At 39.1% G+C, this 27,080-nt stretch overlaps 1 protein-coding gene across 10 annotated transcripts in view; it reads right to left on the bottom strand.

The window, feature by feature from the left end:
- Window positions 1-838: 838 nt before the first annotated feature.
- Window positions 839-27,080, bottom strand: part of dock9b (dedicator of cytokinesis 9b) — a 64,623-nt gene continuing 38,381 nt past the window's right edge. For 3 of the 10 annotated variants that reach the window (XM_044345058.1, XM_044345055.1, XM_044345057.1), the window contains exons 17-53: window positions 26,938-27,003; window positions 25,831-25,923; window positions 25,423-25,534; window positions 24,328-24,446; window positions 22,834-22,920; window positions 22,602-22,691; window positions 22,317-22,432; window positions 21,824-21,893; window positions 21,595-21,720; window positions 20,311-20,382; window positions 20,066-20,212; window positions 19,689-19,772; window positions 19,453-19,564; window positions 19,138-19,316; window positions 18,778-18,885; window positions 18,447-18,558; window positions 18,092-18,222; window positions 16,537-16,651; window positions 16,360-16,426; window positions 15,395-15,442; window positions 14,759-14,895; window positions 13,577-13,692; window positions 13,337-13,474; window positions 12,871-13,053; window positions 12,668-12,781; window positions 11,982-12,197; window positions 11,812-11,869; window positions 9,948-10,054; window positions 9,058-9,180; window positions 8,104-8,217; window positions 7,824-7,829; window positions 6,164-6,310; window positions 5,091-5,301; window positions 4,382-4,572; window positions 4,175-4,275; window positions 3,872-4,010; window positions 839-2,052 (exon numbers count right to left, since the gene is read on the bottom strand). In XM_044345058.1, the coding sequence (XP_044200993.1) occupies window positions 1,942-2,052; window positions 3,872-4,010; window positions 4,175-4,275; window positions 4,382-4,572; window positions 5,091-5,301; window positions 6,164-6,310; window positions 7,824-7,829; window positions 8,104-8,217; window positions 9,058-9,180; window positions 9,948-10,054; window positions 11,812-11,869; window positions 11,982-12,197; window positions 12,668-12,781; window positions 12,871-13,053; window positions 13,337-13,474; window positions 13,577-13,692; window positions 14,759-14,895; window positions 15,395-15,442; window positions 16,360-16,426; window positions 16,537-16,651; window positions 18,092-18,222; window positions 18,447-18,558; window positions 18,778-18,885; window positions 19,138-19,316; window positions 19,453-19,564; window positions 19,689-19,772; window positions 20,066-20,212; window positions 20,311-20,382; window positions 21,595-21,720; window positions 21,824-21,893; window positions 22,317-22,432; window positions 22,602-22,691; window positions 22,834-22,920; window positions 24,328-24,446; window positions 25,423-25,534; window positions 25,831-25,923; window positions 26,938-27,003 (4,266 nt within the window). In that variant the 3' untranslated portion in view covers window positions 839-1,941. Of the gene's footprint in view, window positions 2,053-3,134; window positions 3,143-3,871; window positions 4,011-4,174; window positions 4,276-4,381; window positions 4,573-5,090; window positions 5,302-6,163; window positions 6,311-7,823; window positions 7,830-8,103; window positions 8,218-9,057; window positions 9,181-9,947; window positions 10,055-11,811; window positions 11,870-11,981; window positions 12,198-12,667; window positions 12,782-12,870; window positions 13,054-13,336; window positions 13,475-13,576; window positions 13,693-14,758; window positions 14,896-15,394; window positions 15,443-16,359; window positions 16,427-16,536; window positions 16,652-18,091; window positions 18,223-18,446; window positions 18,559-18,777; window positions 18,886-19,137; window positions 19,317-19,452; window positions 19,565-19,688; window positions 19,773-20,065; window positions 20,213-20,310; window positions 20,383-21,594; window positions 21,721-21,823; window positions 21,894-22,316; window positions 22,433-22,601; window positions 22,692-22,833; window positions 22,921-24,327; window positions 24,447-25,422; window positions 25,535-25,830; window positions 25,924-26,937; window positions 27,004-27,080 lie in introns of all 10 variants that reach the window. The other 7 variants (XM_044345063.1, XM_044345059.1, XM_044345064.1 and 4 more) reach the window with 3 other exon arrangements.

Raw genomic sequence — 27,080 nt, 5'->3', positions numbered from 1 at the left:
ACACAATAGATTAGACTACCAACAGTATAACTTGATCAGATTAGTTCTACTTTGATGCCATTTAAATACTGCTTACATATCAATGAATAAATATGAATTAATATTCCAATAATACTGTATTTGCATATGCATAATGAAAACTTTTAGTGTTCATACTTTAAGTACATTTTGCTCCCAGTACTTTTACTTAAGTAAGATTTTGAATGCAGGACTTTCACTTGTGGTATTGAAGATTTCAGTAATTCGTTCAGAAATTTTGTCAGTTTCGGGACTCCATACTGATGAACACTGTTGCTGGTTTGCTGTTGCTATAGCATCTGTATGTCTCAAAGTTGTTCTCCTTTGATATGAGCAGTAGTTGTCAACCAATCCAGCATCATCAATGTACTTTATAAATCCAGCATCCAGTGTAAATAAAGTATACAGGATAATATAGAATAGATAGATAACAAGGCTGACATCTACCAATTTTGACAGTCAATATTTTCAACCTACCCACAGTTATATGCGGACCAGTCATACATCATGAGTCATTCATCTTCCACATTTGAGGAAAGTATTTGCTCCTTTTTGCTGCAGCGTTTACACAGTTCAGCAGGGCTTGCATAAAAGCTTTACTGACAGTTGAGCAGTCTGCAGCTTCTGCTTCACAGATAAGGGACGGCTCTGAGTTGTGACTGAAACAAAAGAGGGGGCTTACAGGGTCAGAATCTGTGTGTTGTTGCGAGTGTGTTGTCTTGCCACTTCCTGACCTAAATGTTCGTCTTCTCGTCCTTGAATGATAAGAATTTAACAGATCTGAAAAGACTTAACAGTGAACATATAAAAGCAAGGTATGGAAGATGTAATATCACAGGTTTTATTTATTATTAAGTCTTAAACATATTTACATGAGTGTCATTAAGTAAAAATGTTTTTTTATGATTTTACCTAACAGATAATAAAAGGCATCTACTGTACATGACAGACAAAGAAACAAAGGGGTAGATTACAAATTGTCACATCCTTGTCTTGCATTGCACAGTCTTTTTTCTAAAGTCTTTGGCAAGAGTGGTTTTCTGTGCAGTGGGTAGCCTTGATAACAATAGAAAATATTGCACACACTTTTCTTTACAGAAAATAGGTTAAAACATTGTGGTTCACTTGGCTTTAGACAGTTCCTATACACGTCCATTGGCCTAAAATAGAGTGACTAATTCTTTCAAATGTTCAAGATAAGAGAAAAGATAAACTGCATGGAAAAAATGCATCTGCTGTAACAGGGCCTCGATGAAAAAGAATAGAAACATGAAATGTAAAAATACTATGCATCAGCTGAAGAATGTATGTACGGTTACAGCAGTGGCATTTATTTATTTCCAACAATATCTTGAAACACTCTTTTACAAACACTGTACATAAATGGGAGCCCTACAATTAAAAAAACAGATACAGAAGAATAAGAGGTAGGGTCCCTGTAAGATTTAGACTTGGGTCAAATGCAAATACTGAAGTTCTTTGTGTTTGTTTTAATCTATGGATAGCCTCCCTTGGGTGGGGCTTAAGACATCAGGACAATTAAGATAACATTATATTGCCAGTCACAGTATTGGATACACACTTGCTGAGCCATCACATGTTCTTAACCCCATCTTCCATAGGATAAAACAAGCTATACAAAAAGATAAATGACCCGAATCTGGCAATAAGTGGATTCTCAAAGCTTGAAAGTCAACAGTATTCACTGGAGTCTCCATAGGAAACAAGAACAAAGGGCCTACTGATAACAGGGAGTGAACATCATATTTCCCAGCTCATGGCATGTACAGAAATAGAGAGAGAGAAAAAAAAACAATGGATGATGGCTTCAGGTTGTCTTAGAATGTGTCCAAATTGCTTCCTCTTGACTTGCAGGTAGTTTAACCAATCCTTAGTGGTGATGAAGGTATGAGTCTAGCTATATCAGAGTATGGTTGTTGAGCCATGAGCACTGGTTGGTGTGCCGCTGATGGCGTTGAAGATGCCCATAGAGTCAGACAGAGTGTTCCTTGCGCCATCATCCACTGGGTTTATCTATAAGCAAAGGGAAATTAGAAAGATTAGGAAAGGTATTTATCCTATTTAAAAGTGAAATGCATATATACAAGTTAATTTAAATTTAGGGATGGTAGGAAAATTATTTTGGGGGTTGAGAGGGTTATGTATTTCTTCATCTTGCTGAAGGGAGGGTAGTTGAAGGGGAGGGGCTTTAACCATATAGAACACTCTATATACCAGATTTATATTTTAAGTCATTCTTGACTTGTGAAATCATTAAAAAAAACAAATAAAACAAAATAAAAACAATAAACATTTTTTTAAAACTGAAAGACAGGTCTGACAACCACGTCACACCCCTCAGCTCTGTTCACTCCATCAGAAAACAGTCTAAGAACATTTTACTGAGAAAATTCAGTGAAGAGTGTAACAAGACAAAAAATTTCCAACAGCATAAAAGTGTAATGAAGACCTGTAGCAGAGCTGAAATCTCACTGTAGCAGGGCTCAGTACTTCTGCTAATTTGGCACTTAGGCTCAGGATAGTCTTTTGGTCTTCCTGTTAGGACCTGGTTAATGACTTAACCAGGTCCTAACAGGTTACTGCTGTCCCTAAAAGCTATTTCCTTTCTCATTCCTTACTCCACAATACTGTTTGCAAACCACAAATTATGAGCCAGCTTTTGCTCTCTCATTTGGTGTCACTGATTGTTACCATGGAAACATGGATCTTAGCTCTTAGTTTGCCTGGGGGTCGAGTGGCTAACTTTTGAGGCTTAAAATATCAAGGTTTATTTTGTGAAATTATCTTACTTGCATTATACTAATCTAGGATTGGCCTATTACTTAAGAACAGTCTAAAATCTCTTTGAAAACTGGCGACTGATCAAGTTCATGTTAATTTTTACTTTTTGGAATCTGCAGCCACAGAGTTACTGTCTGTTTCTAGTCACTCATTTGGGGGATATACCTGTAATAACCATTTATTTAGCAGCTCTTTATTCAAACACAGAGAGAAATGGAAAATTCACCATTTTGCACCCCAATAATTTTCATACAGTCCCTAGCTATTCCACTATAGAGTACAATAACATCATCAAATGACAAAAGCAGCATTACCATCCAATCTGCGCAGGTCAGCACAAAGAGAGCAGGAGATAGGAGACATGGTTAGTGAATGAGCAGAAGATTGCAATAGAGGACAGCTCTTTAAGGTTAGTTGCATATACCATTAAACACAACGTTACACAATTTGAAACTGTGAGGAATGTTCAACTTTAAATATTTCCACATGCTATTTGGTAGACAATTTTATGCTAAGCAACTTACATTATCTTTTTCACACTTGATGCTCCAAAAACTGTAACCCATTAACTTAACCAACACATAAAGACCAGCAATGCAACACAAGACAACTCTTACAGTAGTCACTAAAAAACTGACCGCAGAACAAATCTGAGCATATTTAACAGTAAATATAGTAGGAATATTTACTTCCGGTTAAGTTTCCCTCTTAATAAAACTGATCTGTCTGTTTGGAAACCTTTTAGTGTTTGGAAGTCATTTGGCCACTAACTATTGGCAGAGGTCTGTTAAAACAAAGCTACATGATTCTTTTGGGGACCACAAGCTCTATCAATTCACTTCAGATATGGTTTAAATACTTTTTATAGAGTGTACTACCTGAGTCCTGGATGGGTGGGATTTGTCTCACTGGACAACAGAATATGTTTCAGAAATCGGGTAACCTGGCATATTTTTCTGCAGCTGAAACCTGCCTGACATATTGAAAAGACTCAGGATAATTTAAATGCAGTAAAAGCTGATATAGCACATATCCTCTTCAGGGCTCCTACCTGTTCATGCATGATGTTTGACAGCTCCCTGGTCAGGTCCCTGTAATTAGCCTTCATCTCATCATGATACTCCTGCTGGTCCTCTTTGATCAGCTGCTCGTTCACTCCCAGCCCCTGACCGCAGGCGTCCACAAACTGCCTGTGGAGAGATGCACAAGCATTTTAGTGCTACTACATGCATAAAATAACCAGATTCCTATTAATATTAAACTGACAAGCAGTGTGTTTATTCATCATCAGTGTTCATAAAAGCAGAAGCTGTGGTTTCATATATGCAGATGATGTGTTTCTTTCTGTCAGTACCTGAAGACCTCTTTTAGCTGTTTGACCTTGTTGTCAGGATATTTCTTGGCACTGCTGTCATCTAAAAAGGCTCTGGCATATGCAAGAGGACCAGCATTCACCTGGAAAAAAATGGAGGTCAAAGATTATACATCACAGTGACATAATTCCTAAGATTTAAGATGATTTACAGCCTTTTCAATAGCCATGTGACCTCGTCATCTGTACCTGAACACTGATGCTGCCTTGCAGTTTGAGCTGCAAGCGGATCATGTCCACCTCAGAGGCCGAGCACAGCAGTCGTAGCTCAGCCACCTTGGCACTCATCTCATCTATGGCCACCTCTATGGGGCTCAGGTCAGTCTGGTGTTGGTACATGACTGCTATGCGCTTCTTCACATATGGGAAACAGTGGGTGGCTGGGAGGAAACAAGATTGGGGGAGAAAAATAAGAGGATAGAGAGGACTTAAATTATGATTTCAAATGTCACATTGATCATACAAAAAATAAAATGTTGAATCAGTAATTAATCAGAATCATGTGACAGCAGCAAGCTAGCTTGGATGCTGAGACATGTAAACACCTCTTGGCTATGTTAACATTTATAATCAGGATATGTTCCAATTTGCATGTAAACCTGCTGAGCAAGTGAGTCTGTCCCACCTAGCAAGTCAGTATTGGTCTGTGTTATTATTTAACAAGGAAAGATAACACCTGAACTTTGAGATAAAGTGGACAGTACAGTAATAAACCTCACCTAGCCTTATCTGATTAATGTTTCGGGTGTTTGGTGCTAAGGCGAGACACCTGACAGTTCACTGTAAACAACAATAAGAGATGGCAACAAGGAATATATTCTTATTCCCTGCTTCCTAACATTGCTACTGCAATAAGTCTGACAAGAAACACTTGTTTTTCGATGTGTGCATGACCTACTGGTCAGAACGGTGCGCCGTTTACACTGCTCCTCCACCCCTCCCTGCTTCTTGCCCGACACTGTGAATGGTGTCTCAAACACAAAGCGCCGGATGTTGTGGCTCTTCTCAAAATCGGTCTTCCTGTCCTCCAGCTCCTTGTCGTCTAAGTATGGAGTGACATGGGTCACCTGGATGTAGGCATACTTAGAGTCCAGGTCCTTCGGGTTCACCTGTGGGTGCAGAAGAGACAAGGAGATGTTTTGGTTTGACTCAAACACAGATAGTCATAAAATACCATTGTGCTCATCTGACAATCTTAAAGAAATAGCTGGACATTTTGGGAAATATGCTTATTCTCTTTTTTGCAGAGAGTTATAGAGAAGATCGATTAGCTTAGCTTAGCACAAAGACTGGAAATGGGGAAACAGCTGGCCCAACTTCAACTGAGGGGATCATCTTGTAAAATAAACTTTTAAGTATTACATGGGTTGAGAGAGTTCTCAGCTTCATGACACCATTTCAGAACTATTCACAATCCCCTTGAACTCAAGCACATGCAAATTGGTCAAACTAAAAACAAGCAGCAGTGTGGTTAACACTGAGGCTGATGTACTAAGGCTTTTGCACTGATTTTTCAGGTGTAAGTGTACTGCATTTTGTCCGAAACGTGCTATATTTATCAGACACGTTTCGCTCATTTTTGCATGTGTATTTAAAATGCATTAAATAATAGGAGGAGAGGAGAGGTTGATTGATGTTGATGATGTGGAAAATCACTATAGGCTGCAACTAAATGTTTCTTTCTATTGTTAAGACATTTACTGTAAGTGTGTATTTGGCAGTATTAACATCCAGATCAACACCAACACGTCCACCTGCTCCACTCTTTTTCAGCATATTCTGGCATTTAAAGCATATGAAACTGTAAGTAAACACAATTAGGGAACTAACAGTTGTGTTGTAACCATGACTTTCCTCAATGCTGACCCTGAACTCTGCACCACAAACCTACAGTAACACATCCTCCCAAGACCATTGCACAACTGTCAGGGTCTTCCGTTTACTGCAGAAGTCATATAAATGTAATCCCACCCTGCCAGAGTCCTGAATGATCTTGACGTTCTCCTGGCCAAACTTGTCGGAGTAGAGTTTCAGGAGCCTCTGGGAAATCTCAGACAGCGGAGTGAACTTTGGTTCTTTGTAGATATATTCCTTCCCATCCTCATCCTCGAAGAAGCCCTACGGAGGAGAGGAAGGTAGTAAGAGACACGAGCCTGACCATGAACTCTGTAATTGTGAGCCGCTTTTCTCAAGACCTCAGAGTCAAAATTTGAAAAAGAGCATTTATTGTATATCTTTTGCCATTGTATTTGAAATACATGATCCGTACTGTACACACTTTCTTCCATGTTAATATGAAAACCAGTGACAGCATTGTGTGAAGGGAGCTCTTTTTCAAAAATCTGACTGTTAAGATGATTAAGATTTTACACTATATATATATATACAGTACTGTGCAAAAGTTTTAGGCACTAAAAGTAGTGAGAATGCTTACAAAAATATTGCTATAAATTGTTTTAATTTATCAATTAACTTCTTACAAAGTTGAGTAAACAGCAGAAACCTGAATGAAATCAATATTTGCTGTGAGCAGCTTTGCCTTTAAAACAGCAGCAGTTCTCCTTGGTTCACTTTAGCACAGTTTTTCATGGTAACTTGCAGGTAGGTTGTTGTAACCATCCTGGAGAAAGAATGTTCTTCTGTGGATTTATTACTGAGGCCATCTCAGGTGCTTCTTCATGTAATCCCAGGTTGACTCCATGATGTTGAGATCAAGGCTCTGCGGGGGCCAAACCATACCATCTGTTGCAGGACTCATCATTCTTCTTGTTGCTGAACTCAGCAACAATGACTCAAGCTGTATGCTTGGGGTCATTGTCATGTCATGAATAAATTTGAGACTGATCAGACACCTCCCTGATGGTATTGCATAATGGATAAGAATCTAAACATCTAGGGTGCCTAAAACTTTTGCACAGTACTGTATATATATATGAATATATATATGAAAGAATATAATACTATCCATAGAAACAAGTTGTTGAAGAAAACACACTATGAAGGCAACTGCCAGTATACTACATTTGATTGAGGTGATGGCAACCAATCAATGAAAGAGACCAAACAAAGTAGTATTCGGGGATATGAAAATAGTTAAAAAAAAAAAAAAAAAAAAAGACCCTACAATTGCACAGAGGGGAAAAACATGCATGTCTATTTACAGTGACAATCATGCATACATAACAGCTACTCAGTCCTGTATCTGTGGAAAAGTACACAAAGGAGTGGGTGGGTGGAGGAGGGGCGGTCCCAGAGGTAAAAGGATTGATCAAGGGGAAGGTTAATGGAGAGGTTACCCAGAGCAACACACAGGATTTAAAAAAAGAGTCTAAAGTGTGAGCCAAGCCTTTGCTATTTTGCAACTCACTGAAATACAAAAGCTTTGGGGAAAAATACAGCTGAATAAATACTGCCTAAAACTACTTCTATTCACCATCTTTGGGACCCAAATTCGCTACAGTTCAGCAGTCATCAAGCCACTAAAGAATTGAATCAACGATTTTACAGCTACCTCTTTGCTGCTAATTTACTAAAGACCACCTAACTCTGCCTTAAGCATGCAATATTATGATGCAAGGCATGGATGAGCACACCAGGCCAACACACACAGCTAGAGCCTCTACACACTTACCGCAGCCTTGGATGGGGAGCAAAAAAGGAGAGAAATCTCTATTAAAATGAGAGTTTTAGTAGATTCAGATACAAAGGTTAATGCGTGTATGTGTGTGTGTCAGTGTGTGTGTAAGTAAGTGCTCCCGTACTGAATGTGTATACAAGGAAATGGATAAGATGACCATCATGCTTTTATTAAGTGTGGATTAAGTCAGAATTCATGCAAGGCAAAAATGTAGAGTTTAGAGAACATTAGAGTCAACATTAGCTTTCGAAATCTGTCCCCCCCCACCTTTTACCTGTCCAAAGAAGGCCACTCTGAAGTACGTGCCCAGCAGTCTTTTGCCAGTATGCATCACCTCCATCACTTTAGTATACGCACGGTGGAGTGTGTCATACAGGTGTGTCAGTTTCTGTTCCACAAAAGTACAAATTGCAGATATTGTCACAAAGATCAACAAAGATCAAAGCAGTAGAGGCTAAATCCAACTGAATGTTTTAGTGGTAGTTTATTTTACTGTGATGCCTTTTGATGCCTAATTGATCAGCTGCCTTTATTGCTTTGGTGGAGATTTCAGTAATTACTGTAAGCTACTTTTTTGCAAAGGAACATTTAGAAATCAACCTCATTGCTGTTGGGTAAAAAGAAAGCAGAAGGAAGGATTACTTGCTCCTTTACGGGTTCATTTGAACTAAATCAATTTCATTTATTCAAGCAGGACTATTCAACAGCAACTGAGGCCATGTGCAATTCTAGATAATGACAAATTAAATTTTCTTTTAATTCCCAACATTCTCTGGTCATTTGCTTAGAAGTCATCATCATTATGTGACTACACTGACGTGGAAAATGTCAGTTATACAGCAATAAATATCTGAAGTTAGCTAACATTAACCACCATAAGCTACTGGTCATACCAGCTGTGGTGGCGAAAGGCCTGAGTGTATTGAAATGATCAAAATTGCATCTCACTTCTTATAAACTAAACTTTTTATTTGTCAAAGTAAGATTGTGTTATTTCTTCTGTCAAAAGTGACATAGTCTAATTTTTAAACCAATTAAAATACACATGATTATCAAGTCAAAACCCCTGTTTATGTTCTTAAAAGCACTGAAAACATGATGCAGACATGCTAAATAAATAGCATTTCTGTATCTATTGCAGGGTTATTGTTGTTGTTGTATGTTTCCTGGCAGGTTAATCCTATCGTGCCATCCACGGATTTAATACTGTGCTCATTGCGCAGATTACCTCAAAGTCTCTGCGGTGTTCATAGATGGGGATAATGAGCCTGTAGACATCAGCAATGAGCTCATAACGCTCCGCCTTCCAGAGACCATCAGCACACTCTTCCAACAGCTCCATCAGCACCTCCTGAACACACACACATACACACAAACACACACATAAATAACTGTAAACTTCATTTAACTTTCTCCTCCTCCCTGCAGTCTCATTTTAGAAACTGTAATTCTTCGAAAGAGGGACATCTCTGCTTGTTCTTATTTGTCCAGGAGACTGTAGGGAATTTAAACTGAGCATAGTGTTCCTGTAAAAACAGCAGGCAGGGGAGGAAATGGACCTGTCGTTTCCTTTCTTTTTTATTGGGGGATGACACTGAGTGTTGCTCATAAAGAGGAAAGCCTCTCGGCGCAGATGGAAAGTAAAAGCATGTTGACCAACTCGTAAAAGCTCATATGTTCTCTAGCCATCACTTTCAATTTCACAGGGTCGTCAAGTTTACCAGATGAGCAAAGCTCAAGCCTCAGTGTCGACAAGCGGCTGCTCCTGCTTGAGTGTCCATGAGGAAGATGCTGAGTCCCTCTAAGAGAGCTGACCCTGAGCACTTGTCAGATATCCCAAGCCTGTTCCTTCTGCCAACTCAGTGATTTGATTAGAGAAGCAACACATGTACCAACCCTGTGTCAAAGTCTACAGAATTTTCACATCTATTAACTATACAGAGCAATTGATAATCTTTTCAGAGATAACAGCCCTGATAGCCAATCATTATGTGACACGTGAAGTCAATGAGGGATTTAAAAAAATATCCTAAATGCTTGGTCAACACAGAGGGCCTAGCAGATACTTAAAGCACGGTGTACAGCATGTGGCATGTAGAAAAGATTAGAAAGGTTTACCTCATTGAAGTGGACATCCTGCATCCCGACATCCTCCATCATGGCCGCCTCCTCATCAATGTTCGGAGTGATGACGCGGAAAGCCGAGCAGCCCTGCCTGAACATACCTGACATACAGAACACAACCAGAGAGATGCAGAACCAACATGAGTGAAATAAAACACAGAGAATGATTGACATTTTCAGGGTTTCTGCATGGTTCTCCAAGTTAAATTTAAGACTTTTAAAGACCTTTTTAATACCACATAGAATTAAATTTAATACCTGTTTCACAATCATCCTGGCTTAAGTATGAAAGCATGATGGAAAACCACTAAAGGGATAATATGACAATTATTTATTATTATATCACATTTTTCCAGTACTTCCCAGCAGCAAATAAGAATACTTCCTGATTACATAACTGATTAATTAACACACCCTGGACCCAGCTGCTGACTGAAAAAAGAATTAAATAGCTTCCTGCAGCACAATCCACTGTTGAAATAATCCCACTTTTAGTTTATAGATGTTTATAGATGACGGCCATACGTCAAATGGAATTTAAGACATCTTAATACCTTCTAAGGCCCTTCAAGACTTTTCACACAAATTCAGATTGGAGTGATCTATGGTGAAAAAACATTGCAGAGGTTTATCTCATGCAAGTGGCATATCACTGGTTTTCCACTAGAAAATACAAGTTTTCACATTAAACCAATAAACTTTGTCAAGGCTACACTTGCTATGCTAGCTGAGCTAACATGTAAAGTAGCTGCGTCCCACTAGACCCACTAGTTAAGCTACCAGAAAAGTTCTTTATCTTAATGGCATATGTTAAACTACCACTTTTATACTGTACCTATGATTAAAAAGTGGCATTTTATATGGCACACATATTTGGCAACATATTTTGTTCAGTTGTTTTTAAGGCAAACAGGAAAATAAATATACTGACATACTAATAATCCTCAGTAAATACTGCCATATGCCAGTAAGAAGGGGTATGTGCCAGAGGAACACCAGTGACATACCGTGTGGCACCGTTGATGTGCTACATGCCAGTTGAACAGTAGCGACGTACCACTAATCAAATCAGCATACAGTATGACATTGTGTTTGAGGTCTGTTTGAAATGTCTCAGCTCTTAAAAATTGTGAGGAATAAATGTTATGAAGAAAAGACTATAACCTTCCATTCACAGTAACAGTGACAGTGTCCCTTCAGCTGCCACTTCCAACTTATCAAATCCACAATAAGGGCAAGTTTAATGCTTCCTGTGCTGTGTTCTATAAAGGGAAGGTCTGCGGGGGGAAACACTTTGACCTGACAATGAACCGTTGACGTTCATAAAAGCCTGTCACGTTATACAACAGATTCCTGTGAAATTCTGAGCACAGTATCCGCTTTGATATGTGAAGTAACACGAGAGGAGATCTTATCTATGGAATGCAGTGCTGGAGTGTTTTTAACACGGGAATGAGCAGATGACCCTTGGACTAGGGCTCAGGTGGCAGATGAAGGTGTATGTTCATGTATGTATGTGCAGGTGAATGTGGAACAGTTTATTTTCCCAGTTCAAGTAAAAACAGCCAGGAAATATTTTGACTTTGTAATTGTTGGTGGTGCATTGATTTAATGTATTAGAGTCCCATTAGTTTTGATATGTGTAATATAATCTTGTTTCAGTACACCAAAAGTTAATCAAAGTCTTTTTATTGAGTTTATTACACAATTATACTGATGACCTTAACCTTTACCAGTGACTCATTATATGGGGATCATAAAACTATTGGAACGGAGTTCAAATGCTCACTAGTTATTTACAGGACAGTACAAAGCATGCCGTTCCTGATGGACACATATTTCTATGTCCTTGACTCACCTTTTCTCCACAGGTACTCAGCCACCAGAGCAGCAACGTGCACATAGCACATGGCTGCCTGCAGGTGAAGTAGACAAACACAGAGACAAGTCACAGGTTAGCAAAAATGTTCCTTTGAAAAAAAAACATCAAATTAAAGTCATTTTTTTAGTTTTCATTTTGAAAAATACCTCTGAAAGATCTCCATTCTTGTTGTGGATGCGAGCCATGCTGTCTAGCCAGGTCTTACGGAGCTCGGGCGTGCTGGTGTAGGACTTGGCCAAGCTGTACTGGAGGTCTACCAGCATCTCTGGGTCATTCTCATGCTCCTTCATCTGCTCTGTGGCCATCAGCACTGTCCTGATGCGCTTTGTCAGGTCCTTCACATCTGATGGAAACGCTGTGTGCTGCAAAGCAAAATAGCAACAAATCAGGTTTATATGCCTATTAAAAATAAAATAAGAAAACAAGAATTAAGTATCTATGACCTAAAGAGAAATAGGGATTGAAATGAACTGAATTAATTAATTAAAGGAACATAAATCAAAAAGAAAGGTCTGCAACAAGGAAGTAGCTAAAAACATCCAGAGCCACTAAAATATCAACAAGTCTGGAATATGTGCCATCTAATGTGTCTAATTTATTGGACTTATGTTTCGAGGGGCTAGGGCTTTACATCATATATTTTAAGACTGCCCAAGTCTCATTGCTTAAATTGCTTAATTTCCGTATATTTATTGTATCTATTTCTTCTCAGCTCCTCTATGTTTGTGAGTTGTTCTATTGTGTGTTGAGCTGATGCAATAAAAATAAACTTAAAAAGAAATGTCAGACATTACTTCTTTCATTGCACTGTGAGACAGCACCCGCCCCTCACCTTGATGCTCTTGTCACTGTTTGCACAGTTGTTGATGATCGAGAGAGACTGCTGGAAGCGTGTACCTCCGATGCCGATGACATCAGCGATCAGCTGACTGACAGCGATGACCACCTGAGCGAATGCAGAGCAAGAACACACAAATGCATGACTTTATGTATGAATTATTTCTAACTTGCACAGACACAAGCAGGAACACCTACCTGCAGGTGCGTTCGCACAAAAGATTTGCGGCCTGTGTAGTCAAAGTTGCTCTTCATGAGGAAGTAGAGGAGATGGGCGGCGTCGCTGCGGATGGAGCTCAGCTTGGAGTTACAACACTTCAGGATCTCATAACACAGAGAGGCACACATGTCGGCCCGGCCGTCAAAGAACGTACAGGGGAACTGGAGGACACATGGAGAGATTTAAAAGATGATAAATGGAAATGAGAGAAACTTAATAAATATGGAAAGAAAAATGTAGATCCCAATTTTCCTTTACATCGCAAATGTTAAGCCTCCCTTTATAGATTGCTACAGTACCAGTCAAAAGTTTGGACACGTATTTTAGACTCTTTCATTCAAGTGAATGGGAAGGTGTGTCCAAACTCTGTGCTGGTACTGTATATTTACTGATACATTAAAATATCTGAGTTAACCAGGTGAAATAGTTCAACAGACAGTTCACCTTGTAGATGAAGGTCCTGAGTGAGGTGAAGACCTGTTTGAGAGCAGCCTCAGACTGTGGGATCTGCAGGAAGCATAAATGCACCTGGAAAACTTTCTTCATCAGGGGGTTGTGACCAAGATCTGAATTCAGCTGGGTCTGAGGACACAGGAGGATGTAAGTTTTATTTGTTGTGATTAAGCCACAAGATGTCACGTTCCCGCGTATTTTTTTTTATAAACAGGCTGTCACAGTTAATACCTTGAATCCCATGATGAAGATGCTGAGTGTGTCCAGCACAGTCAGACAGACCTCTGTAGACACGTTGGCCTCCAGCAGACACTGGCTGCTCACATCTGCTTCCGTATGAGAGTACACTGCACCGAGAGCAAATACATCAAAGGTCACTGTTGGAGATATCACTTTATTGGAGCAATAAATATGAATTTCGCTGAATCGTACCACATGATCTGCTTTGATTAGGCGGCTGATCAGCACAAATGAATATTTAGCAAGCCGTTTCTTATATTTCTGCCAGAGACGTAAGATTTAGTTCAGAGCGAGTTCATTGTTACTGCAACTCTTAATGGCTGCCAGTAGAGGTCAGTAAATTTTTTATTTTTTATTACCTGCCCAGTTTCATAAAAAAACACTAATAAAAAGTGTGAGTTAATGCTTTTTCAATATGTTTAGTTGCCATGTCTGAAACTGAAATTATTATTTCATAAAAATACTTGTAGTCATATTAATACCGGATGTATATGTGTAAGCTTAGCTGCTCACAAAATATTCAAATATTATATTAGATATTTAAACCATGTATCTAAATTGATCAAAAAATAAAGCATGATTTGTATCTGAATCCCTCCTATAAATAAGTAAAAATTAAGTCTAAACTGGTTTTAAATTCAAGTTGTGTCACTGTTAATGAACTGAAATAGAACAGCAAGTTTTAACAGTGTGAAAACTGTGGATAGGATGCAGGATGTGTATGCATGAGGAGGAGGCCCAGATGAAAAAGAAGTTGGTTCAAAGTGTCTATGAAAAAGAAAATGAGAAAGCTATTGACACAAATCTGAAAAGCTCTCTCGGCTATTTTGCATTCACTTTTAAGACAGTCCTTAATTTAATGAGGTAAAAAAATACCAGCTGCGGAACGGAAGTCAAGCTTTATCCTGCACTGATATGAAAGGTTATTGAGAATGAACCTTGCTGACTGTCTGCATATTGAACCCATCTACACCTCCATGTTTTAGCCTATAGTCTATTTGTTTTGTTTGACAGTCATGCTGTTGGGATACTAGCATTCTGTTCACACAGTACAGACAATAATAACCTGAACTACTCTGATACTGAAGAAAAAGTTTGAATCTGATGACTATGAGCTAGGATCATTTCTGTCCCATTAAAGTCATCTGTTAAGTTATGGCAGGACAGGCTTACTGTTGTTAAAAGTGTGAGCGTTCTCCAGAGTTCCCAGCTGCTGTAGGCGGGCGTGCAGGATCCCCGCCCTGTTACGAGACACAGGCAGAGTCAGAGACTTCCTGTCTGGAGCTACAGGCCCTGACCCCTCTTGACTCCTGGTGGCAGAGAAAAAAGGTAGATTAGGATGCTGTAAACTGTTGTCACAAGATAGCAAAAATAATACATTTATGAAGAGACACAAAAGGATCAGATGACTTGAAAATGTCTCTGTGAGTCTCTCTGTTGTATGAAAGAAGACCAGAGAAGGTCTGAACTTCAGTAATGAAGATAAATGGAAGCATCATGCATTTAGGCAATGTGAGAAAGAGAGGCAGTGAATTCTTACCCATGCAGGAGGGGCCCGGGGCCGTGACATTAACGATAAAACAACTTGCCAGCAGCATTATTGATGAGAAAACAGACCAAAAGCAAGGGGTTAAAAGATTGAGTAAGAATTTGTGTCTGTAAATCTGGTGTTAGTTTGTTTATTTTTTCAGTGTGAATGATTGGCTTAATTAGTTTAAGTTCAGGAATTATAGTTCTTAGATTGGAAATTCAGCCTCAAATTTTAAAATGGTTATAAATTTATAAATGTTTCTTGAACATTCACTCTACCTGGCGATAAATCTCTTCCCCATGTATCTGAACTGATGAAGGCAGACTCTGCAGGACAAACACAACAGTTACAGATCATCACTATACTCACAAACATAGCTGTGCTTACTGTAACAACATCACTAATACTTGATGTGGGTTAAATACGCAGATCATTCAAGTGTTCAAAGTGTTCTTTTATCCTGGTCATAATAAAATTCTTATCACCATCATTTACAACTGTGATTACTTACATACAGCTTTGCTAATAGTTTATAATTTGATGAAATCAATCACTTGGTGTGACACGGCCGACTTTAATCTCAGTCCATAAATCTGCTTTTTTTGAAAACAGGAAGTTCATGGGGAAATATTTGCTTTGGCTCTGTCCACTGTCCAAAAATCTGTCTCCCAGCACATCTAAAGCTCACTAATTAATACATTATATCTTATTTGATATAAACCAATATGCAAAAATGACAAGTTGTGGTTTTACAGGGAGTTATGTGCTGTAATTTCTTGGTGCCCAGCAGCCAAGAGGTCATTACAACCAAGAACTTTCCATAAAACCATATTTTGCTATATTTACATTTCTGTTGGCGTCTGGATTAAACACACAAAATGAATAGCTGAGCTGTGGAGGAGTTGGTGAGTGCATTTTTGAACTTTGGACAGAGCTTGGCTGGCTATTTACCGCTGCTTCCAGTCTTAAACTGAGCTAAACTAGGCTAAGCTAATCAACTCCCAGTTCTAGCTCTCCACATAACAAATCTGCTTATTTCCCAAAATGTTAAATTATTACAAGGTTTTGTGAGATGAATTTTTTACATTTCTTTTGGTGGTTTCAGCGCTTATTTAATTTTCCAAACAAACACTGAACATTTAGTATTCTGGTTGATTTAAGAAATGCTAATATTTCAATTTAATTGTGATTTGACTCATACATGAATGTAATTATGAAAAAGGTTGTACAGTTCTGTACTTACTCTATCAATGTAAAGAAGTCCATTAGCTCAGAAGGAGCTGCTTTGTTCCAGTATGCAAAAAGGGCCTCTGAGAGTGATGAAATAATTAGAAATTAATAAGAAAATGTAACTATAGAACAGCTTTTTCTATAAATTTATGTCAAAATTCAGTACAATGACCCAGGCAGGTGGTCCTACCCTCTGACATGCTCTTGAGGATATGCAGAAAACACATGAGCAGGTTTTTGATCTCGTCTCGGTCCAGTTTGTCACAGCGCAGCACGGTGCTGCCCAGAGCCGACGCGCACTGGTTCTAAATGCACAAGGGAGTGGAGAGGAAAGTAAAGTGGGAGAAAGTTGGGACAAAAAGAGAAGAAATCAAAGAGAAAAAGCTTTAGTTATCAGCATCAGCCGACAGAGACGCAGAAAAAATCCAAACTTCAAAGAGAAAAAGAACATCCCTCTCAAAACCCCAAACTTCAGAGATGAGAAATGTCAAGTGTTTTCCTCGGAGGGGAGGAAATGCACAAGAGCAAATAAAAGCACATTTGCTGCAGCAGGTCTGTGCTTTGAGATAGCAACATCCATTGCAGGTTTGAAGCAACACATATACAGTTACTTTACGGCATCTGAGGAACTAAGCTCTGAGGTCAACTCAACCTCCATATCGGTAAAAGCACACACACTCCCTGATGTGGGACACTCAGAAGAAGAGAAGAATGTTGGGAGGTACTTTGTGAGGATTTTGGATGCATTGTACAGATATCCACAAACTGAGGAGTATTGTATATGTTGTGTCTGAAACTGGAATATACTGACCAGCATCAGATATATCTGGTTTTCCAAATCTTTACAAATTACAGTTTGCTGGACTCTGTACAATTCTAGCCAAAAGTTGTAGGCAGAATGGATGAGTCAGGAACAGAATACTTGTATCGGTATGTTTTCCTCATGATTTCCATCCAGCCCTAGCTCTTGACCAGTCTGGCCTGTTGCTGGCTTGTCATTATCACTGTCACTGTCCTGCGGTAGGTCAGGCAGCGGTACAGAGAGGAGGGAGAAGTCCATTGTGACCCGCTTGGTCGCACGGTTCAGAGGTGGGGCTCGGTCCTCGGGATCCAGGGGGAGAGGGGGCACGTTGACCGAGTGCCTCCTGGTAAATCTCTCCTTTTGTTGGAGTTGGGAGGTTACAGAGTAAGGATAACGGGTGTGGGAGCTCTGGAGGAGGAGAGCATGGAAGCCCAAGAGTGCAGATAATACAGTTAAGATAAAAGTCATGGGTGTGCTGTGATCTTAATCTTTTGACCTGAAGAGCACACTTTGACACACACTGACAACCTTAGTCAACAGATGAAGAAATTCCTGAAACATTTGGTTCAGTATATCAGAATTGATGACCAAGTAGCATCAAGTCCAGCCTTATGACAAGAGTGACTCACATCCTTTTTTTAGTATAGAGTTATTCATAAATATTACAAATGAAGAACTGTAATCACAGAAGATGTAGGAAGACAGACAGAGGAAACACAATTTTACAGCACAACCCATGGGTAAAGGCACATTAAATATAAATAATACATAATTAAAAAAAACAACCTCAACCAGAGTTCCCACATATGTGTCTGTTAGAGGAAAAATTGGATTATAACCCTTGAGGATTTTGCCCTATGAGTTTGTATTTTGGAATGTTGTATGATGTCAAAATGGTAAGACACAAAAATATTTTACTACAATCATTCATGTATTCATCTACCTTCTCCAGGGAGTTGGTCTTGTCACTGCTCTTGTCCAGCAGGCTGTTTCCCGAGTCGGTGGAGATCAGAGAGCCTCTGGAGTCTGCGTGGTGAACTGAGCTGACATTTGGACTGGAGCTGTGAGGGGAGGCTGTGGCAATAGAGCACAAAAACAGTTTGTTTCATGTCAGAAGACAGAATAAATTTATCATGATGAAATAGGTTGGATTTAAATTTAACTTTTCAAAAAAGTTAACCACGTTGTCTGTATAATACATCCTTCAGAGGACACACTGCTCTTACAAGGATGTACAAGAGAATTCCAGTTAGCTCTGACTATACACTTATTATTGGTATAGTGGAGAGAGGATTAACCTGTTCCAGAGATGACCCCAAACACATCTTTGTGGAGAGCATTTTCTATGCAACTCCCAGGTTTTTGAGGAGTCACCATGGAGTTGGGCACCAGCGAGTCCTCCCTCACATTCTGGTGACGGAAAGCAAAAAGGCATTAGTGATCTGGTTTAGCTCTGCAGCTGATATAACAATCAATCTGTGCTTTTATCAGCAGAGAAAACATTAATGTTGCCTTAAGCTGATATTAACCCAGTAATGAATGAGTCACAGACGTAGCAGGTCTGGCACTTGCTGGGCATTAGAGATACAAGCTGCTGTTCAGTATCCTGCCACTAGGTGTCAGGCTTACATTGTGGTTGCTGAGGGGGGCAGACTCCTTGATGTCCAGTCTGTAGACGTTCTCCTGGAGCAGGCCGAACAGAGGGAGGTAGAGGGTGGCAAGTCTGGCCTGTTGGCTCTGGAATGACAAACAGTGGGTGCTCATAATAACAAATATATAAAAATTCAGACAGAATTCAAACTTGGTTCAAATACTGATGAAGAAGTTTGAGCCCAGTCAACCCAGTACCTTTGCCAAATGACAGATACAGCTGCCAGTTAACACTGAACTGTTTTCAATATCATGTATCGTATACTACATCTGACCTTTCATAACAGAAATAAGGGATTTTCAATGGACAGTAAGGCGGTCAAGAGCTACAGAACTCACTTTCGCAGCATAGCGGTCGTCGAACGTGTGTTTGATCATCAGTCCCTTGAGCACCTGGATGGCGATCTGACGGATCTCTCGGAACTCCTGAAGAGCGCCGCCCACCTCCCTCAGCAGCAGCCCCACCAGGAAGTGGTTTCGACAGAAGTCATCAGTCAGAGAATAGTCCAGCTGAAGATCTGTATCAGGCATCCATCAACAGAAATGACACTCAGTCAAAGAAGAAAGCCATCAAAGAGAACAGGAATCAGAGAACAAGCGGAATATCAGATGCACTCCTTAGATGAAAGTGACTTGAACTGTAATTTTCTTTACCTTGGAACCTCTGTATTCTTCCTTTTCCAAAGGGCATGGGTAGATTAAGAGGGACGTAGTGCTCATGGCTGCAAACAACTCGCAGGAACTCGAACTTGAACTCAAACAAAGTCTGGTGGGGATATAAGAGAAAATTAATTTCAGGGAGGCTTATGTGGCTTTAAGTTAGCTTTAACTTCATTTTAAAGAACTTAGATAAAACCATTCATGAAAGGTGGCAGAAGCCTTTTAAAAACCTTGGGATCTCCAGGCACAAAGCAGTTCATGTAGTTGTTGATCTGCTTGAACACGAATCCTCTGTCCATGAAGGTGAAGCAGCGCTGAATGAAAGAGGAACAAATACAATGACACACACATTCGAAATCTGCGTAAATCCTCTTATTATAAGTAAGAAGAGATGTGATGATTTATTTGGCCATGTGATGTATTTCAAATTCTACTCTACTCTAATTGAATTATGTTAATTATTTAACATTAACAGCCTGTAGCAATTTATACATAACCATGCAATCACTGACATTTTCATGTTTTCCCTCAACTAAAGGGCAATATTTAAAACTAATCTAATGTTAAAGGGCAATACTGCATTGCAGGTGCTGGGAGTGGTGCCAACCTTGATGAAAACTGCCAGGCTGTGGTTGGCATTGCGAGCCGCATCTAGGTTGTCCTTGTATTTCTGGGTGATGTGTGGCATCAGCATATTGACCAAGGTCTCCACTGCATGGTAGAAGGATGCTGTAAAACGTTGGTTCCTGGAGAGCTGGACAAGGAGAAAAAAGAAAAGAAGGAGAGGATTTAGGCTCAGAGAAAGAATGTTGGAAGGAATGGTAGAAGAGAGGTCTCTAAAGCAAACCCTACCTTGACTTTTCCACCCTCTATTAGATAATGAGCCATTGATTTCACCAGAGCTTCAAAGAAGTACCATGAGTGCTGCAACATGAACACAAAGTCAGTGTAAGGAAAATTTCCACCCTGAATGTGGAAGGCTTCATTTACAAAATGCTGAACCTTTCAATTAACCTCGATTTGAAAAGCGCCTGTCAGGCATTTTGTATGAAAATGTATTATTTCTCTGTATGGAAGGGAAAAACAAGTGACAAACAAATACAAATTCAAAGCAAAGAGCAATAATGCTGTTCAAAGGCAAAAAGCAGCATCAACATTTATACTTTTTTTGTTTCATCAAAAAAATATTATGCCATAGAAATCTAAAACTATTGTGAAAACAGCCTAAAAAATTTACAGATATTACAAAACTAGCTTAAGCTAAAAAGCCAGCCAGAAAAAGTCAACTAGGGTCACAAAAACAAGAGAGCTAAGCTAGCTGGTGAGATAGCTTTTGCTAAAGCTAAATTTATGTACTGATTTATCCTGAGCTTTTTTTGGATGGAAGAATATACATTTTTTATGAACTGACATCTTTCTTATTCCACATAACTAAATGAGAAAAATACAGCTTGCTGTAATCATTCCTCCTGTTCATACTGACCATTAGAATATCTCTTCATAATTCATTTATAATGTAAGTGATGGAGGACAAAGTCACAGTCCTCCTTCTGTGCAAAAATGTGTTTAAAAGTTTTTCTGAAGCTAATATGAAGTTTTCATCCAAACAAATGAGTCAACATTTGAGTCAGTATTGCCAAATTCCCTCTTTTTGTTACAATACTTCCACCACAGCTCAACAGGGAAACACTGTCTGAGGAAACAGAAAGAGGGAATTTGATAAAAAAAGACTGTAAATGTGTCAGATATCCACTTGATATGACTAACTCAGACTGCTGAAGCCTCATATAATCTTCACATCAACTTTTAAATGCATTTTTGCACAAAATGACTGTGTGTGGATTTTGGCATCCATCCCTTACATTGAGAGTACATTTGAAGGGGATCTTTTAATAGCCAGTATGAACAAGAGGAATGATTACAGTGAGGAAAACCTCTTTCACTGTTCATATGGACACCTGACTGCTGTTTCAAGACACACTTAATAAATTGTGAACCTGTCCTTTAACAGGGTAGCGCCTCAGTTTTTGACTCTAAAGGAATTCATATGCTTTGGTGTGGTTAAACTACCTTTAAATTTTGGTCAATTATTTATTTATTATATACATTTTTTTAATAGTTATGAATGTTGGTTACCTTCAGCAGCTTGTTGCTGGTTAGGAAGTCAGTGGATGGCTTGAGAATAGCTGTCATGGCTTTAGCCAGCTCCTCATGAACTGTTTTTACATTAGTGGAGGAATAAGTCTCTGGCTTAAAAACAAACTGAGAGTAAAGAAGAAAAACAATTCTGATTATATTGTCTGCATTTCTACAGCTGGAGAATTGTGCATATCGTCAATATAAATACAGTGAGAAAAGACTGCACCTTGACATATGACCTCAAGTAATGCTCAAGACCCTCTTCATGGCACTGTGCCACAACATGAACCATCACCCTGAACAGAAAGAGAGAGAAATAGATAATAACATAAAAATATAGAAGAATAAGAAAGGAGGAAGTGAAGCTGGCTAGAAGCAGAAATTTATTCATTCTAAGGCACTGACACCTCATTTATACGTTTCCTACAGAGCTTCAAAGGCTAGTCACACACACGACTGAGATATAAAACACATACATGAAGTGTGTGAGCCATAGGTGAGTGTCTAATGAGAAAAAAAGATTCAGGCTATTAAAGAGAAACAGGGGGACACACTGCTGTGGAATGAGAAACAGATGAAAGTGCTGTTATTATCATTTTCAGCGGATTGAAGTTTGTTATAAAAGACCAAAAATATTGCTGTATCACATATCTTTCTGCTGCTGCAAACCAGGCATTTCACATGTGTGTGTGTGTATGTGTGTGTGTGGGGGGCCTTGCCTTGTCACATTGACAGCCACATCCTCGTGTGTGGCTCTCGTAAGGACACAGAACAGCTGGTTGAGGATGGTGGGCAGAAAGTTGACCATTACATGACCCTCCATTGCATGCAGACTCTAGCAGGGAGGGGAGGAAACAAGAAAAGAAAAAATATTGAACAAACGTAGACTCTGGAATGTCCTGTTCCTTAAAATGTTAAATAACAAGATTGCATTTGATGGGGCATGAACAAAGGGTGTGTTCCATATTTTTGGAGCAATAGAAATAAAGTGGAACTCTGAATACCTTCAAGTATTTCACCAGCCCCCCCTCTGAAGCCTGTTCAGACATATCCATGCTTTGACAGTGGTGGAAGAAGTTGTGCAAGTGCTGATCCTAAAGGAAACATGTTATTTAAATACATATTTTACATTTATTTGCATTTGGAGGACATTTAGCTAATGTGTTTAATCCAGAACAAACTGTAATGAGTAAGCTTAAAGTATATAGTGAGCATAATGTATATTTATATAAATACCTGAGTGTAAACTGTGGAAACAAGATGAGTTGAGAACTTAAACAGGGCTTTCCCTCCGTCTACCCACTTGATCTCTGAGCCAGAGTGCTGGAATGACAAATAGGCAACAATCACCGCACTGGATTCTGAAGAAATACAGAACTGTGTTGTCTAAATGCCAGGGCATAGACGACATGATATAATTGGAAAAATCAGTGACAGATGAACAATAACACATTAATCACATCCCACCATCCAATTTATGTATTATTGGAAGACAAGCTGCTTTGACAGTTTGATGACATATACTTACAGTTCTTATGAAAAAACTGCATACATTTGTACATTTGTGCTCCTGGCTTTCAACATAATAGACAAGTCTTGTCATTGGTCGAACAAAATACCTTAAACTTGTCAATATTCTTAAAATCTATGAGTAGTGCAGACTGTCAAATTATCAAAGGCTTCTTATTTTATTTAGAATCATCTTGTCCATAGTGAATACTTATCCTCATTTAATATTAACTGGCTGCCAGAAGCAACTATACTATCCACTAAGAATAGAATAGCCTTTCTAAACCTTACCCTGACCCTGACTTGACTATCCAACTCAAGTGATAGTTGAGTTTTAACCACATTATAAGAATTGCCAAGTGCCTCTGCAACTGCGTTATCATCTTTCCTTCTTTGTGTGTTCTTCTGTGTTGTAAATCCTGCTATACCCGCACCCAATATTATACAACATATTTAATTAAATTTACAGCAAACCCATTAGGCGTGCATCAAAGAAAGAATACTTGGCAACCTTAGTGGTGAGAGCTGTTGACTGATTGCATTTTAATACTGATCAGATTTCACAGGCATTTGATGTGAAAGCCTATTGGACCTCTATAAGCTCCAAATCCAATCATAGCTAATAAGATCTTTATCTATTAAAGGTGCAGTGTGTAGAATTTAGTGGCATCTAGAAATGGAATATAATATTCATAAGTATGTTTTAATTAGTATAAAACACCTGAAAATAAGAATCGTTGTGTTTTTGTTACCTTGAATTAGCCCTTTATATCTACATAGAGAGCAGGTCACCTTCCACAGAGCCCGACATATTGTACTCCTATGTTTCTACAGTAGCCTAGAACAGACAAACCAAACACAGGCTCTAGAGAGGGCCTATCGCATTTTTCGTGAGTTTCGCAGCCAGCGTAGGTTCTCCTATACACTTGGGAGGGGAGGGGGAGGGGAGGGGAATTCAGCTAGTTGCAATCTTCAACCTCACCACTAGATGCCACTAAATTCTACACACTGGTCCTTTAACCTCTAACTGCATCTGATCCTATGGTAATGAGAGAAATCCAGTCTTTAAAACAATTTTGCAAAAGTGTTTGAGGGCCATACAGGAAAATATTGTTCTTAGAAGGTCCTAAAAGCAGACTATGGGTTCACAGCCCTCTCATGGCCACAAGATAATGTCAATTCCACACAAAACTCTTAAAAAATAATCAGATCTTGTTTTACCTTGTTTATGACATCCTGAGAGCCGAGGTACCCTGCAGGCAGATTGGCAGCCACAGGCAGCTGCTGTTCATTCATGATGACTCTGCCATCCCTTAGCAGAGGCAGCCATGCTGAACCCACTGTGGGAACAGAATAGATAAGGCCACCTGTTTGTAAAGTTGTGGTAATACTGGGGTGGCTGCAGCCTGAGCATGATGATGCATTTCTTTTATCTAGTATCTAGTAGAAATCTAGACGAATGGAGAGTCATAACTACAATCCCATTGAACTATACTGTGCACAGTATGCCTGTTGAAAGTTATAGGATGTCAGTTTTGATTGCTTTGGAAGCAGCGGCATATTTTGGACACATTTTTTGACATATTTGAGAAAATAGCAACAAAAAGTAAATAAAGAATAATGGTTCCAGGTTAAGGTCAATGTTGTTAACATTGTGATTAAAGTTGCTCAAAGTTGTTTGTTTAGGGGGGCGAGAATGTCACTGTAAAAGGTTGTCATTTGTCTTTTGTTTTGTTTTGTTTTGGGGTTTTTTGGTCATTTGTCATTTTTGATTGGCTGCCAAACTTCAAGAAGTCTTACCTAATATGAGCCTGTGTGAGCGCAGTCACCATTGTGAGGAGAGTAGAGGAAGATATGGACACATGAGAGTGACTTGCTGTTTTTAGGAGCAACTATTCTTTGAGGCCGTGATGAATGATCACCCTCATCCCTGAAGTATTTTGGTTAGGTTTCTGTCTAAGTCTATTTGTTAACCTAAAAAACTGAAACCAACACCGAGCTCAGTGTATGGTTGGTGAGATGAGTGACAGTGACAATGGAAAGCATGTTGAGCTCCCCAGAGCTCAGGTAAGCCCTGCATCCTTTCATGTTAACAAAGGTATTCAATTTATGTTGTGGGCTGTTAGTAGGTGGTGCAACTGTACAGCTTAGTGGTAATTAAATTCCCTAAACCTAACAACAAATCATATCAGTACCTGTGACACTGTATCAAATTGCTTTTGCCCACATTATGCACAGAAGACATTTACATTAATTCCTTATTTTGTATTTTGTGAACACTCACAAAAGAAGAGATGACTGAAAGCTGCAGCCTACCTGGAGTCTCCACCAGGTCTTTCTTCTTGCTGTTGCTATCACAGCTAACATGATAGAAGGTGAAGAGAAGGTGATGCTTCTCATGCAGCTGAGTAGGCAGTTCTATCTTTATCTGAAGGTGAGAAAAACACAGATTCCTGGGGTTGGTTCCCTAATACAGAGGAAGCTTTGTTCAAGAAAAAATGAAAGTGAAAAGTGCCAGTGGAGTATTTCCGGTGAGGATTCAATGTAGAGTTGAACTGTGTTCAAACAACATGAGAGGAGCTGAGAAGTGTTACCTTCTCTCTGAACTTTTTGAATTCTGGGCATATTACCTCTTGCTGACTGGTGTTTTTTAGCCATTAATATGTATATTTCAATATCCACTATACTGATAAAAACTGATCTGATTATGAGTAGCATGATCACCTCATCATAGAACTCAGGGTTCTGCTGGTGGTGCAGGACGGCTGCATACGCCTGCTTAGTGAATAGAGAGCCTCCTGGACGACCATAGATGCACTGCAATAGATCCAGAAAGCAGGAGATGATCAGAGAATGAGAAAGAGATATTAGTGTGTCTTATTAAACATAGTCATCACAACATGGTTTAATGTATACATGCTAGTTGTTAGCATTGTTTTGCAAGATGCAAGTAAAGACTAGTGAGTCCTAAGTCAAAACCATCAAGTTCCTTGTCAGGACTTACAAGTCTCTAGTCAGGACCAACAAGTCCCTAGTCAGGACCAACAAGTCTCTAGTCAGGACCAACAAGTCTCTAGTCAGGACCAACAAGTCCCTAGTCAGGACTAACAAGTCTCTAGTCAGGACCAACAAGTCCCTAGTCAGGACTAACAAGTCCCTAGTCAGGACCAACAAGTCCCTAGTCAAGACCAACAGGTCCCTAGTCAGGACCAACAAGTCCCAAGTTTAATTACTACCAAATTAATACCATTAAAATGGTAAATTTGAAGAAATAATGAATGCTTTTTAAAAATTTGTATTGTAGATTTTTTAATATTTAAAAGTAAATTGATCAGGTGTGCCTTGGCTTGCAGAGAGCACATTAATCAGACAGCAGCCAAAACATTTAATTTTAGATTTTTGGCAAGTAACTTATTCCATTAATGTTAATTAGCCACAGCTGATGCATTTGTCTCCACAGAAGTTTTATTTACATAAACCTGCAGGAGACAAAAAAGGAGAAAAATCTCTTAATGTTTTAATGTCTGGATGTGATAATGTGTTATTGTACACTACCAAACACACCTTTCCCTCCTGCTTGTGCAACATGATTGGCTGCTGTTAAATTCATCCTTATAATCTTTGTTGTCAAAAAAATTGAGAGTGTATTCACTTTTTTATTACATTAATTTTATTATTTGGGCTTGGGAGAATATCAAGCAATTTGTCAAAAGGCTGTTATCCAAGTGAGGTCACAAGTCATTTGTGTTAGAGTCAAAGTCAAGTCGTAAGTCTCTTTTGAATTTTTCAAGTCTAAATGAATGATCTAAAGGATGATATATGTAAATTCACCTTCAACGGCTGGGCTTCGTCCTCATCAGAATCCTTGAATTCAATGCAAACTGCAATATTCCTTGCCTGAAAAGGAGGGACAAAAGTGGAGAAAAACATTAGATTATAATGGAAAAGCAAGAACTAGTTCTAATATATCCCTA

The sequence above is a fragment of the Thunnus albacares genome, chromosome 24 (genome assembly GCF_914725855.1).
Source record: "Thunnus albacares chromosome 24, fThuAlb1.1, whole genome shotgun sequence".
NCBI lineage: Eukaryota > Metazoa > Chordata > Actinopteri > Scombriformes > Scombridae > Thunnus > Thunnus albacares.
The sequence above is the reverse complement of the archived record's forward strand: the minus strand, read 5'-3'. Positions and strand labels throughout refer to the sequence as shown.